This window comes from Thunnus albacares, chromosome 13 (assembly GCF_914725855.1).
Source record: "Thunnus albacares chromosome 13, fThuAlb1.1, whole genome shotgun sequence".
In the NCBI taxonomy this organism is placed as follows: Eukaryota; Metazoa; Chordata; class Actinopteri; order Scombriformes; family Scombridae; genus Thunnus; species Thunnus albacares.
This window is the reverse complement of record NC_058118.1, coordinates 9,936,498-9,951,673: the sequence shown is the minus strand read 5'-3', so window position 1 is coordinate 9,951,673 and position 15,176 is coordinate 9,936,498. Positions and strand designations below refer to the sequence as shown.

Sequence of the window (15,176 nt, the reverse complement as noted above, 5' to 3'; positions counted from 1 at the left end):
TCGAAATCTGCTTTTGCAAACCTGAAATTGAAATTCTTTCAGTCCACATGGTAATGATGTGTAGAGCATGTAAAACTAAATGAATTAGGGTTAAGGTTAGGGTTAGTGCAATCATGTACTAAGGGCCAATTTTTGATACAAATGGAAGCACAACTCGTTTCTTTCTTATCCTACAGGTCACTCTTCTCCATTAAGTATGTCATATTTTGACCCTTGGGGCAGCCTTTATAATGAACACTTACTGTTGCAGCACTCTGGCAACATAGTAGCGACAAAAATAGCTTCTTAGTGGGATGACAAAAACGGCATCATACATGTAGGCCAGCAGTAAATCATCATTAACAGTGAAATGCCCCCACGTTCTTAAAGTATGCACTCTGTCTGATTTACGGGCGACAGTGTGACTGTGTGACGGATGGTCTCTGCGTATTACTCATACTATTCTTGCTCAGAGATTTGGTTGCATATGGTTGTAACCTAGAGTTCGTAACCTCCACCCCCTCATCACCTGTCTTTCTGTCAAGGCTGCTTTGAAAGATTGAGAGTCTCATCTTGGTTCAGAATATTAATGAAAGTCAATGGACCTAAAATATTTCTCCTTAATTCTCACAAGCTAATTTATAAACAGTTCCACCTGACTAGACCAGCCTACCACTGCTATGGATCAGATTTTAAATCATATATGCCACTCAATTAATGGAAACTAATGTAAAGAGTCCTCATCAAATATGAAGATAGACTTGTATTTGTAAGAACATCAAACTGTATTATTTAAAAATGTAAAACTAAAATGAGCTTAAATAAGATAAACCATACGCTTCATCACACACAGGAAACACGTATTTACAGTGTTTGACTGAATGAATGAAACTATTTCAGATGTTAATTCTGCTGCAGGGCAGAGAACAGATGATGCATGTTTAATGACTGTCTGCTATTTGCTTGTTCAGATGGCATCAGTTTCACATATTTGCTCTGCCTCATGATTAGTCTTTATTCTTCGTTGGGCAGATGGATCCATTGGATACAGCTCGCTGTTACAACAACTTGTTGTTGTTGCTGACGGAGGATAAGAAAGTTTTGGTCCCCTACCCCCCATTTCAACCACAATGCTCCTCCAAGTGTGCACGACAGCTATTTATAGCAGCAGTGAGGAAGCCTTTGAAGCATAGCTCTCACCAGTGTATGATGGTATGTGCTTTGGAAATGGGTCCATCCACACCACACTCAGTCTGTGCAGCTGGTGGAAACCAAGCAGTTAACATGGCAACTTTAGGCAAAAAATAGCAGGGCTCATTGAAGCACTGGGCAATCCTGTATTTATCCAGTAGTTCCTCAGACCCTGTATTTACTACAGTGTAATTAACTACATACATGTACTTAAACATTTTCTGTGTAGACATCATTGAAGGTTGATGTTGTTTGAGCAGTTTAATTAAACATGAATGATAAAAAATTAATGTTTTTTACAGGTCTTTTAAAAAACAAATTGATCCATTCTGTACAATACTTGGAGTTGGTTCCCTGCCCAAAGAATGGCCACCGACTTCCATCCAATCAGGTGAGAGTATAGGATTTGATGCTGTTTTTGGCCAATCAGAATCCAGATTTGGACTTTTCTGCCTGTGGGGAACTAAACCTTTTACTAAGTGTTTATTGGATCCTTTATTTGTGAATAGTTTCAGTGAATAAATCTCAACTCTATTCTAGTAGCTCATAATGTTGATAGCTAAATACTGTTAAACTGTATTTAACAGTTTCAAGTCAAAGTAATCAGCTTTCTTTTCATGTCTGATATGTGGTTATATGTGTAGAACTGATTCAGAGGTGAATGTAAAGCCTTTTCTCATGTTTACGTCCAGTTGTTTAAGTTGTGGCCAGCAGCATTTTGCCTGTCTAATGCAAACCAAACTGATACAGCATCTAAATACTTGAAATCTAACTGTGACACATTAATTTCACTCTTGTTGCTGTGTTAAACACTAAAACATCAGTTGTCTCATGAGAGATTTATGTGAATGCCAACAGTCTGGCTCTGGAACTGTGACATTTGCTGAGCTGCGGGATGGATACTACATTTTTATGTCTGTAGTGTTATTTACATCAAACCATTCTCAACTTGCCTCCAGCAGTGAGTATGTTAAGAGAAAGCTGCATGTGACCGGACGTGAGCATATCTGTGACATTTTTATGACAGGTGAGAGAAATGGATATGGAAATGATTATTTTTAGCCTGTTGATGCTCACAGTAGATCTGATATGTGAATTACAACAGGAATATTGACAGGACAATACTTTGGTGTACATCAGTTTAATCAAATTTCACAGTCACAAATAAGCAGATGTTCTTCTATGTCAGCAAATCTACCTTTTGTAGAAAATCTGAATGAACACATTTTTATCAGTTGACATTTTTTGCCAATATTTGATCGATAAAAGAAATGTTTAATGGACAAAACATCTCACACATTAAACTGCAGTAAAGAGTTAATTATTTGTCACACATTTGCAGGAGTCTGTTGCTTTTGGTTTGGTATCTTTTCGTGTATTTCACAGTTTTAGTTTGAATAAATTGATTGTAAACAGAAAATCTGAACCTTCATTACCCGCAAAAATGGAAGTTCATTAATGACAAAACCATTGAGCGAGTGCAAAACAAATCTGAGCATTAACTATATCTGCAAGTAAACATTTTCGAAAATGTCAGAGGAGATTTGTAAAGACAAAACATTTTTTGAGAGCCTAGTTGATGTTTTGATACCATGAAAGGAATTAAGACTTCAATTGTGATTTGAATGAGCGGTGGAGCTTTGTGTGCTTATTATCCTCAAAGTTTTATTCTTCAAACACAACTCAAACTCATAGTGAAAGAATAGAGAAATGTATTCAAGTATCACCTTGTTAAATCCTGCCTTTTAAGGACGTCAGGCTACTTGCTCTCTCAGATCTCTAAAACTTATGACCCTATGAGCCATTTATAGGTATGTATTGCTAAAGCCCGTTGGTAATGACCTCTCATATTAAGAAGTTCTGTGATTTGGAGAAAACAGTGAGAGCAGATTGCAAAAATCCCAATTTTGCACTTGTCTTATGTTTATACATCTGTCACTGTGAGCTCTTTAATCTTGACAAATTGATCACAGCTATAATCTGTTTTGTCTTCATGCAATAGTTTTGTCCCCACTAATCTTCCATACTCATTCTAATATTTTCATAACCCAATGCACCTCTCATGTTGTTCCTGAGTCTTGGATAAAACCACAGAAAGTCCCTAGACCTTCAGATCATCTAGCCTACTCTTGTTATTGCTATGCTTGCTTGACTGACTGTTTCGGCGCTGGCTCTCAACGGGCACCTCAAAGACAGGACTAGAGGTTTTGACATCATCTCCCTCTGCTCTACCTTTCCTCTCTGCAGCCATATTGTCTCTGTTCTGCTTGTAAACCACTTTGCTGTTGTAGGGGCTGTAAGGTGAGTTTGGCTCTGCCATGCTGTACTTTGAATCTGTGGGGAAAGGTTCAGGCACTGCGTGATGACCAGGAAAGTAGTTATAGTTTGGGACATAGGGCATGACGGCCTCACTAATGGCTTTGCGAGCCTCTTTTTCAGCTTGTGATCGTCTGTAGCGTAGGCCCTGGTGGCATTTCTTGAAACCTAGATGATAAATTTCCACCAGGTTGAGCAGCAGTGAGATGCAGGCCACTGCCAGCATGAAGAGGATGAAGACTGTCTTCTCGGTGGGTCGGGAGATGTAGCAGTTCACCACGTTAGGGCAAGGCCAGCGGTCGCAGGTGTACATTGGCTTGAGCTCAAAACCATACAGGAAGTACTGAGCTACAATGAAGCCCACTTCAAACAGGGTCTTGAAAATAATGTTGAAGACGTAGGTTCGCAGCAGGGCGCCTTTCAAACGCACGTGGCCCTGGGTATCTTTCACTGAGGCCTTCTTGGTCTTGTTGCCAAGTAACTGCTGCTGCTTTTCATTCTGGATGGCGAGGTCCTTCTCTTTCTCTTTCTCCTTTTCCTCCATGCGGACCAGATGAAGGATGTGGCCCAAATAAATGAGAGTGGGCGTGGAGACAAAGATGATCTGCATCACCCAGAAGCGGATGTGAGAAATTGGGAAGGTCTTGTCATAGCAGACGTTCTGACAACCGGGCTGCTTGGTGTCACATGTGAAGCCGGACTGCTCGTCGCCCCACACCTTCTCAGCAGCGGTTCCCAGCACCAGGATGCGGAAGATGAACAGCACTGTCAGCCACACTTTGCCCACAACGGTGGAGTGTTCCTGGGCGCTCTCCAGCAGCTTCCCCAACAAGTTCCAGTCCCCCATACTGGCTCAGAAAATATACGCTCAGCTTTATCGACAAAACCAGGAGAGACGCCTGTAAGGACATGGAGAGATGTAAAATGTTAGGACTAGTCTAGCCATTTAAACTAAAGACTTGGTACACTATGTCCTGAAGCTACAGCTTACAGCAGTAAGTAACTAAGCACATTTATATAAGTACAGTACCTACTAGGGATGTGCAGTGGGCCCAGTATTTGTATTTGCATCTGTATTTGTTGAGGCAGCAAAATTATTTGTATTTGTATTCGTATTTGTATTCGAATAAAAGTGGAAAGAGGCTTAAAAATCTTGTTTTTGTTTTTATTATGCTTTTAATTTTAGAAAATTAAAGTGTTACAATAAGTGTTCATGAATAAACTACCTTATGAAGGAGGTCCCCACACAGGGTCTCAAACTGGAGTCTCCCAGATCATAGACGACTGTGCTGATAACATAGCTAAAACTTTATTCATCGCCTCATTGCAGACAGACCTCTACCTATTTATACACCCATAACACAGAGACAGCACACCATGTAACGTGTAGGGAAGAACTTCAACCTACAACCTAACTTTGTGGAAAAGAGAAGGGGAACGACAGCTTTATCTCTGGGAAACACCCCCAGCTCTGGGAGTGATGTCCAAATTAGGAAATGTGCGTCATGTAGCAGGTGGATGTGACTCCCCTCATTGAGACCTGCTGATAGACGTAACAGTGGAGCAGAGGAGAGAGACTGAGATAGTAATGTAACTGACCTGTGCGCTGGTATTTGACATGTTTTTTTTTCTTCCCGAAAACAAATAATTTTTTAAAATATTTGCATGAAACAAATATTTGTAAAAAACCCACTATTTGTGCTTTGCTGAATAACTTATTTGTAATCGGGCATACCCCTAGTACCTACGTACAATTTTGAGGTACTTGCAGGAGTATCTTCATTTGAGGCTACTTTATACTTTTACATCACTACATTTTACTAGGAAATATTGTAATTTTTGCTCCACTGTGTTAATTTAACAGCTGATTAATATGTTACCTATAAAATATACTATCAACTTATAAAATATGAAGCTTTGGTATGAATTAAAATAACCAACAATATATGAAACAGTTAGGAATTAGCCCCCCTTTGACCAGCTGCAATGATAAAGTACCGCTTACACATGAATCCATTAATAATAATTATCCAATAATAAAATAATATAACAGAGACATGGGTCATTCTAGATGATTATCATATTCTTCATTTGACATTTTGTTGCCAATATTGTTGTACTTTTACCTGTAAACTTTTGAATACTAGACTTTTACTTGTAATGGAGTATCTTTATAGTGTGGTATTGCTAATTTTACATAAATAAATTATGTAAATATGTCTGCATGTATAGGCAAATTATAAAGAATAAATATATCTTTTATAATTTGCTCTCTTTCCCTTTCTTTTTGCTCTTATTCTGCAGCAGGTCTGTTGAATGTGACCTTTGTTTCCCCAAATATGTGGAAACCATGAAGAAAATTTGATCTGTCTGTTAATAATTTTAAATGTGTTAATAATCAATCTGATTCATATGAAAAATCATTTAAACTGACAATTTGTGCATGTATATTCAAATCATATTGAATCCAATAAGCAGATTAGTTGCTGTGCGTTTCACTCATGGAAACCCTTGCATGACAGCTCACAACCAGGGCTGCTGTACTTCCAGAAAGCTGTTTGTATTCATAAATCTTGTGTTCTATCCAGTGATATCTGATAAAATGGGCCAAGACACAGCTGACTGTGTGTGAGAGGAAGCCCTGGAGCAGGCTGGGGAAACTCTTTGCCTCGCCATAGATCTTGTGACACAGTACCCAGCAGTCCTCCCCAACTCCAGATTTAGGTTTCTAGTTTAGATTTCAGACCCTACTGGTTACAACGTAAAGAATATTAACTTTAAAAATAGTTGTGGTTGTCCTTTAGAAAAAGGGATCACCAAGGAGAAGTCAACAGAATCTGAATCTGACCACCTGTTTGAAATACATAACGTATGTCATCCAAGAATTGAAGGATCTTCAAACACTTTTCACACAGTTGTAATTGTAATAATAAAGTAAATAAAAAGTAATAATTAATAATAATTGTACTTAAAACTGTGCCTGGATTTCATTCATACATTTAGTTAGATACTATATAAAAGATATTGTAGTTAACCAAATCACAACCTCAGTATGTTTTCTGATTATTAGGTAAGATATCCAAAATGATTATCTTGGGTATCCTTATTAGGAAGGACATACCTGATAATGTTCATTTCCTGCAGCAATGCGGATCCAGAGTCACTTGGTGACTGAGCCTCTTCAGTTCACAGTGAGACCATGTTCTTCTGAACCACTGAGGAAACTGCAGCGCCAAGATAAACTTCTCGCAGATAGTTTTCACCGGGGGGGTCTATGATCCCGCCTGCTGCCCTCCCACTCTGACCTGATCAATGCCCAGTGTTCTACAAGACGAAAACATCCCAGCCTATTGAAAATGATTAAAAAACCTTTCTTAAGAGATGTTTTTGTTCAGCTGAGTGGCCACTGAAGAGTCCAGTGAGAATGCAGGTTAGTTTGTCTTACGTGACAGTGTGCTATAAATATAATTCATGGTGAAGGGAGTGGCTTTGTTGTCAGTCTGGTGGTGATCTGGACTTTGGTGAGCTGACCCTTGACTGTAGACAATGTAAAGCCTTCCTTCAGTACTGCAGTGAACTTGTTGGATGACTGATGAGCTTTATGCATAGTGGTAAAACATCATACAGGGAGACATATACAAACATAATGCTGTTCTTTAGACTGCATCATCTGAAGGTACTTTATGCTTTGTGTCAACTCAAAGTTTAACTAAATGCTTCATTTACAGCAACATGTTGCTCTGGTGGAGACCAAACAACAATGGTGAAAAGAAGCTAACTACATTTACACAAGTATTGTACTCATGAGGTACTTTTCATGTACTTTACTTGAGTATTTCCACTTTCTGCTTCTTTACTTAAACTCTATTACATTTCAGATGGAAATATCACACCACTACATTTATTTGATCAGCTGTAATACTGTATAATTGTGTTGTTACAGATTACATTGTCTCAAAGTGTATAAAATAGATAAAATTAGGTCGACCTTTACCAGTGACATTACCACAACAGATACTGCTTACATGTGAATGCATCAGTAACAATAATTCCTATAATATATTATAGTATATATTATAGTATTTAGCTCTACACAACGAGTACTTCTACTTTTTATGCTTCAGTACATTTTACTATTTCGTTTTTAGTACATTCAGTACATTTTACTACTTCTGTTTTAGTACATTCAGTACATTTTACTACTTCTGTTTTAGTACATTCAGTACATTTTTGAATGCATTTTACTTGTAATTTATTGTTTTTAAGTTTTAATTTTGCTACTTTTAGTTAAGTAAATTATCTTAATATTTCCAATATTTCATAATTGCCACAGATCATGGTATCAATTGATCAGTGACAGCTTTTTCCTTGATATCTACTATACATATCATCATACAAGATGATTGGTGAAAAAGCTGAGAAGTGTTGTAGCTGACTGCCCTCACAACTCAGTAATCGATAACTTTTTTTAATGTAAAAGATTAAAATCAAAGTCCACGTGATGACCTTTCACAGAGAAACCTTTTCAACCTTTTCAACAAAATGTGTCTGGGTGGGACTAACACAAAGTGTGCTCACACACAGTCACCTGTAAAAACTAATCACAGGCAGGAATAACAGATTGGAGGAATTAGTTTTTGGTACAGTGGTGCCAATTTGTTTCACTTCAACCTGAACTCTATAGATGGTGTGTGTTGACGCGTTCCATAAAAAGAGAAATGCCCTCATGCTCGGTCACGGCAGGTCCAGCTGTCTGCGGGGTCAACCATTGTCACCCGCACACTGACCCCCTTACAAGGCGAGGCTATTGATAACCCAAAACTCTGCACTCTGGCCTTCAGAAGGAGAACTTAATCAGCCTGAGACGTTTCCTCACAGGTGGCAACACGGCTCCGAGGATCTCACAGCTAAAGATGGCGATGGTGACACTAAATGTGTGATGAAGCTTCTTTCATGTTTTGTTTTTTTCTCCCAGTCACACTGCTGACAGCGGAGAAGAAACACAGAAAGCGGCACCGCTGTGACGCTGTGATTTATGGTATTACATGAACTTATTCCACATCAGGAAATCCTACAAAAATACACTTAAACAATTTCAGCCCATTGTATGTTGAAACAAATCCAAATGTCATATTGGACAATTTAAAGTTATATGATTCCCCTAGAAAGGACAGATATTTCACATGAATCACTTCAACATGTACTGTATGATCCTTTCACAGTTGAATATTTGATAAAATCACACAATTACACAAACTCATGTGGATTTTATTCTGCTGTGTATTGACAATATATAAACATCCAGCTTCAAAATGAATGCATTTTTACATAACATGTTTAGCAATCAGTAGTAAACTTAAATTCAAGTTTTTTTCTGTGGTGGGTTAATGCTTCGTATATATCTAGAGGGAATGTTAAACCACAATCTGTATGAAAAAACATTGTATGATTTAATATTTATGCATTGCACCATGACCTGTGTGTTTAGTATTACATCTCACTAATAACAGTTAAAGACATCAATCATTTCACTCCATTAGATTCGATTCATGGTGGAAAAAAGGCAAAAGCATGACGCTTGTGATCATATGTGATGTAAATAATAAAATATTATAAATCAAAATATTACTACATTGTAGTTTCAGCACTTTTCTGACACAATCTGATGATTTTTACCTTGGACAAATAACATGTGACAAGAAGTCACATTTCTTGATTCAACATTTTCGTTTCAGCACCTTCATCAAAATACATGAAAATTAAAGCTTATAATGTGGTCAGTTGGAATATTGCTCCATAAATGTTACTTAATTGAAATTTATTTGGTCCAAACATCAAGTTATTATATCATGTCAGTGTTTCTGTATACAGGTTTTTGGTAACTTATTAATAGATACTGTATTTCTTGTGTGAATGTTTTGAAGTATCACCTAAAGTCTGGTGAGAACTCTTGGTGTATTGCACGTTTGTGTTCAACTGAATGCCACCATCATCATACTATGATGTACAGTACCTACCTATGATGTGCACCTTCCTCACAAGTGAAATAGCTGTTACCTGGATCTAAGGTCACTTGTATGTCCCTTTATGCAGGTATGAAACCTATCGATCTGTTAGTACGAGCAAAGCTTTTGTTGGATCCAAGCCCCCATAGTCGAGTCTCCAGCATTGTGCAAATGCTTGCTGCAGGCCTTCCCAACCAAGAAGACCACCTCTGCGATGTTGAGCAGAATACAAACCCCCGACACAGCCAGCATAAACACGGTGAAGACGGTCTTCTCTGTGGGTCTCGACACGAAGCAGTCCACTGTGTTGGGACAGGGGTACGAGTCACACTTGACCAGTCGGATCATCTTGTAACCAGGGTAGATCATGTAAAACACATACATGAAGGTGACCTCAAAGACAATGCGGAACAACAGGCTGATGACGTACGTCCACCAGAGAGCCCCCGTGATTTTCATCTTCTGGGTCTTTATCTGCTCCAGGTCTTTGGGGTTGGTCCGGCCTGACAGTTTGTAAAGCCTTTTGTCAACGTGGCGACGGTGGGCTACATGCATGGCAACCAACAGAGCAGGAGTGGAGACCAGGATGAGCTGGAGCGCCCAGAGGCGGATGTGGGAGATGGGGAAGAAGTGGTCGTAGCAGACACTGTTGCAACCGGGCTGTTGGGTGTTGCAGGTGAAGCCAGACTTCTCATCGCCCCACACGCTCTCTGCTGCCACTACCAGAACCAGGATGCGGAAAATGAACAGGACAGAGAGCCAGATGCGACCGATGCCTGTGGAGTGTCTGTTCACGCCACTGATAACAGCATAAAATGATGCCCAGTTCATCTTTGGTTCCGGGTCTGATAGAGAAAGTACAAAAGCCACAAATCAAAGGGTCAACACCTGAGAAAATACTGTGCTGAATATTATTTTCTCTTTTTGTGATTTAAGTTTTTCCAGTTCACAAAGAACATAATGCAACACAACATGAATATAAAAAAGATGGGTCACATTCTCAAAATAAAAATAGGAATATTTATTTCCCATCATGTTTCTTTCTTTATATACAATAAAATAAAAAAATGAGAAAAATGAGAGCTTCAAAAGAGGCAATATCCACCATTCATTTTAACTATTCAGCAAAATCCTGCTTTGTGTGACTCTTCCAGTTGTATAAAACAAAAGTTGAAGCACCAATAGAGCCTGTTAATGCCAGTCCAAGTGATCTGTGTCCTAAAAAACACAACTGGGAGGATTCTGGCAGCGGTTTACACAACAAGTCTCCAATTACTCGTTTCCAAAAACAAAAAAACAAAAAAGACTCCCAAAAAAACATTAAATGAAACAACCTACTTCATTTTTCGTCTTCCAGCTGTGATGATCACCAGTGAGTCCCATTTTCAAAAGTTTAACTGATGCACAATAATACCTGTGTATAACTTTGTAGTCTGTAAATTTGCCCGCTGTGTCTCTAACTGACAGCGCGGCATTAACCACCATGCGTTTCGTGGCATCCTCTCCTATAATTAAGTTAAGGTTAAATTAAATTTTAAAATAAAAATGAAAACAATTCATTTAACTTTTAAACTAATTAAAATAATAAAATAAAAAATAAAATGATTAAATTTTCATATTTACCATACAGAGTATTTTCCAAACTTTTGTAAAAGAGTGAGGCTGAGGAGCTTGGTTCCTTGTTTAGATTCCTCCAAAACTCACTTTTGTTGAAAATTGTTTGCTCTATACAAATCACTAACAAATATTACTTTCTTATATGGATTAAAAATTCAGAATATTCTCTCACTTGAAGTGTAGAAAAAAATCACTACATATATCTGTAGTTACAATAAAGTAGTGCTATAGTTTGGTTTATACCTTTGTCCTGTGCTGGTACTTAAACAGACTACATTCATAGTATTGCTGAAGCACCAAGTTACTGCCGCCTCATATCAAAGAGGCTGCAGGTTCAGTTCTTGAACCTCTGTGGTCCATCTATCCAGTGGTGACCAGAGAATGATGGGAAACTATTATAAATATTTATATTGTAAAAGAAGCTACAACTATTTTCAAATATTCTGAAAGAAACTTACAATCACAACTTCAGTGCAATGTTAGTACTTGTGGTACTTGTAATCCACATAATACTGTACCTTTAGAAACTAAAAGCTGAGACAATTTAGTCCCAGTAGCTAATAAATTACACTCAGAGTTGAACTTAAGGTAGAGCACTTTGTGTGATTTTAAATTGATGAATTGATTGATTCAATTAATGAATTGATATAAATTTAATTGTCTTTTTCCCATCAAATTAGGTTTTCCAAGTCCAGAATTTTTATTAAGTTTAAAAGGTATCCAAAGTGTTTTATCTCCTTTGTTCTGATCATCATTGATTGTCCTGTTTCTCCAGTGCATGTCCAGTCTGGTATAAATGTCAGAGTTGTTACCGGGCTCAGCAGGAGGTGTAAGAGGCATATGAGGCAGCGTAGAGGACAATGTTGACCCGCTGGTTTGGCATGGATGTGAATCCAGAGAAGAAGGAAGCCTCTCTGCCCCCCTCTGTGGTTGGCAGGCCACTTAAGAGTGCAACACTGAGGTCTGGCACCACACGTCATGTGACATGCTTTCACCAGCCGCCATAGTGTAGCATGCAAAGTGGGCATCTACGCCCAACATAACGGTGTCTGTAATACTCCCTGATTCTTGGCAGGAAAATGTTTTGTGCACCGAAAGTGTCTCCATGTGCAGTAGAGAAGGATGTATAATGATTGAGAGAATAAGAACAGTCTAATAACTCTACTTTGTGACCAGCTGTATAGTTAGAGATGAATATAACTGAAGCACAGCAAAATAAATACTGTTTTGTTTGATATTCAACCTAGGAAAGGCAACATCTTTTGGATGAGATTTCTAGAAAAACAGATTTCCTGGAGAGTCACAGACTATTCTATTTCTTATGAAGTCTGTAAAGTAAATCATAGACTTCCTATAAGCACATTTAGACAAGTTGAAGACTCTAAAAACCAACTCCGTCACTTCCCCAGCTAGATGATCTGCTAACAGACTGAGAAACAAAATGATCTTACCTTCAGCTGCAGTTTAGAGTAAAGCACATCCAGAAACATTTACGCCGACATTATCAGACTTTTTTTTTTCAATCTGTGAATGTGAACAAGAGTATCAGAGCACCATGACTTTGCATTGCTAATGGTTTCTCTCACACTAGCCACTGCCCTGCACTGGAGAGGTCATATGCTTCTGTCCGCAGCATTTGCATACAATAGCTCCATTTACAGACACCAAACAAACAGCTTCAGAGTTCAGATCAAACGTTTTAATTTCTGCCCAGCTGAGGAATCTGTGTGGGGGACTGCAGGCTGTCCTCTCGTCCTTATTGTGCTGTGTTCTGCAGAGGAAGTGGAGGACGTTTTTGACGCAATCTGGAGTAAAACATAAAGGTCTATAACAAAGAATGACCCATAAGATCTAAAGATAAGAGGACAAACGTTTATTATAATAATCAGTCTCTCATCTGTTTTTTCCGCTCAGCTTTTACATCCACATTGTTGCTGCCCGCCCGATATTTAACCACTGATTAATCCAGTGAATGATTCTGCTGAGCACATCCCTCCCTCACTCTATGGGACCAAGCACAGTTTGACGTACTTCTTCTAAGTGGGATTAATTTCTTGTTTTCTAGACTGAATAACTTCTACTGCTCACTGTGTTCAAGTGCTTCTATATAAACTCCACTTCACTTTTAGATTAAAATCTACAGAGTGGATGAATGTCATTGCGCCTTGCAGAATGTCAACAGAAGAAAAAGGTCACTCTCATACACATAAACTGAACAATCTGAGTTCAGTCTCCGAGCTGTGAATAATTCATCAGCAATGCTGTACTATTTACTACTTGTATTTTAATCACCAGTTTGATTAAATCGTCAAATATCAGCATAAATATCAATGTTTCTATTCGTCTCTCACTTTCTCTTTCTCAGTTTCCTTTTATCAATCATGTTGCAGGGACAACACGATTAATAAACACAACATGAATCTAAATATTAGAGTTAAAATTTAGTTAATGTTAATATTAGGATACGTGTTCAGGGAAGTAATGGAAATCAATCCTAAGTGTGTTAGTGTGTATAATGTTGCTTTATGGCACACTGTAAACAACCATCTGCACTGTTTGATGCATTCTGACCGTGTAGTGGCTCAACTTTAAATGCAGGATGTTTAAGTCAGAGGTGAGGTGCAAAAAAAAACAACAGATGTTTATTTCACCAACTACAAACACATTCTTAAATGTCAGACATGGTTCTCAATACAAATACTGTGGACCACAGGCAGTATGTAAATAATAGAAATTGGCCTTAGATAGCCTGCCACTGTCACTGACCTCGACCAACACCACAGTATAGGGGGACACAATAATGAAAACATCATTCATCATGCTGAAGTAACCAAACTACTCAAACTAAGTGTGTTTTCCTTCACAGTAGCAGCTGAGAGGCAACTACAATGTCATCAATCTTAAGAAAAAACATTCAACTCCACAACTTTGTGAATTATTTCCTGTATCATGTTAATTCATCCAAATGTATATGGTGCCAATCTGTCATGTGCTTCAAATCAATCTAAACAATCTATGCAATGTGCTACAAACAGTACTAAGGACCTTCACTGATGCACATATTTTGAATGGCTGTGAGGGATCTGTACTGCACGTCATGACTTTACTGTTGATTTAATTGCTGCTGTTGTCAGATGGGTGTTCCCAAGACATGTAATTATGTACAAACATTCCTGTGTGATCCCAGCAAGATTTGATATCTCTCATAACCTGTTCTGTAACATATCTAGCACTCCAAATGTTGTTTTTGTGATTGAAGGCTGAAAAGAAACTTTAATCCTAGTGATGAGCTGTGTTTTTGACCTGTATGTGCATGAAGCTTCTTCTGTATCAGTCCCTGATTGCAAAAGTCGGTGAGCTACATGAATATAAGTGATAGTGATCTTTGGCAGGCCCTGGGCATGTTTGACTGACTGACTGAAATTTGTGCACTTGTAATGTAGTTGGTGGATTCAAATACATCATTTAAAATTATGTGTGTGTGTGTGTGTGTGTGTGTGTGTCTCTGTGTGTTTTTTGCAGGACAATCCTCTCTTGGTTCAGTTCAGTCTGAAGGATGACATCTGGAGGTCATTATCAGTTATTGCAGCATATCAGAAATTACTGCTTGGCAGAGGTGAAACTACAGTGAATTCAGTTTTCTAGTGAGAGTGAAAGTACTTGAATGTCTGCCTGAAACGTTGTATTTTTACACCTCTAATAGTCTCACCAGTAAATTTCAGTTTTATATGTCATAGTTTCAGATTAATGTCTGCATCATACAGGTCTAGATGTCTTGCAGGATTACTGTAGTTGTGCATTGTGAGCTAAGTTTGGTGAGGCTGCCTGTGCAACAAGGACAGGTCATATTGTGGTACATAATCTTGATCGCAGGAACACACCCAGTCACATGCAGGTGTGAGCTGTCTCACTGTGCAATAATCACATGATTCTCGTGATATGTTCATGAGTCTACACGTAACACGTCCATGCAGGTGTGTCTGTATTGTGAGCTGCTTTGGATTTAAAATGATTTGTCTTCAACACACGATGCTACAGTATGTTGTAATATGTTATTTATGCACGGAA

General features: G+C 38.4%; 2 protein-coding genes across 2 annotated transcripts; both read right to left on the bottom strand.

Moving 5' to 3' along the window:
* Nucleotides 1-2,306: 2,306 nt before the first annotated feature.
* Nucleotides 2,307-6,910, bottom strand: gja2 (gap junction protein, alpha 2). The gene is made up of 2 exons (XM_044370285.1): nucleotides 6,608-6,910; nucleotides 2,307-4,385 (listed from the first exon to the last, which is right to left on the bottom strand). Exon 2 carries the CDS (start codon nucleotides 4,331-4,333, stop codon nucleotides 3,272-3,274), a length of 1,062 nt encoding a protein of 353 aa, XP_044226220.1. The 5' UTR covers nucleotides 4,334-4,385; nucleotides 6,608-6,910; the 3' UTR covers nucleotides 2,307-3,271.
* A 1,823-nt stretch (nucleotides 6,911-8,733) lies between these two features.
* On the bottom strand, nucleotides 8,734-12,843 carry gjb1a (gap junction protein beta 1a). Its single transcript, XM_044370762.1, has 2 exons — nucleotides 12,560-12,843; nucleotides 8,734-10,336 (listed from the first exon to the last, which is right to left on the bottom strand). The coding sequence occupies exon 2, from the start codon at nucleotides 10,320-10,322 to the stop codon at nucleotides 9,600-9,602; it is 723 nt and encodes a 240-aa protein (XP_044226697.1). The 5' UTR covers nucleotides 10,323-10,336; nucleotides 12,560-12,843; the 3' UTR covers nucleotides 8,734-9,599.
* Nucleotides 12,844-15,176: the final 2,333 nt, after the last annotated feature.

Excerpts from the sequence above, each read along its gene's own strand:
- gja2 (XM_044370285.1), bottom strand. The coding sequence starts at position 4,333 with ATGGGGGACTGGAACTTGTTGGGGAAGCTGCTGGAGAGCGCCCAGGAA.
- gjb1a (XM_044370762.1), bottom strand. The coding sequence starts at position 10,322 with ATGAACTGGGCATCATTTTATGCTGTTATCAGTGGCGTGAACAGACAC.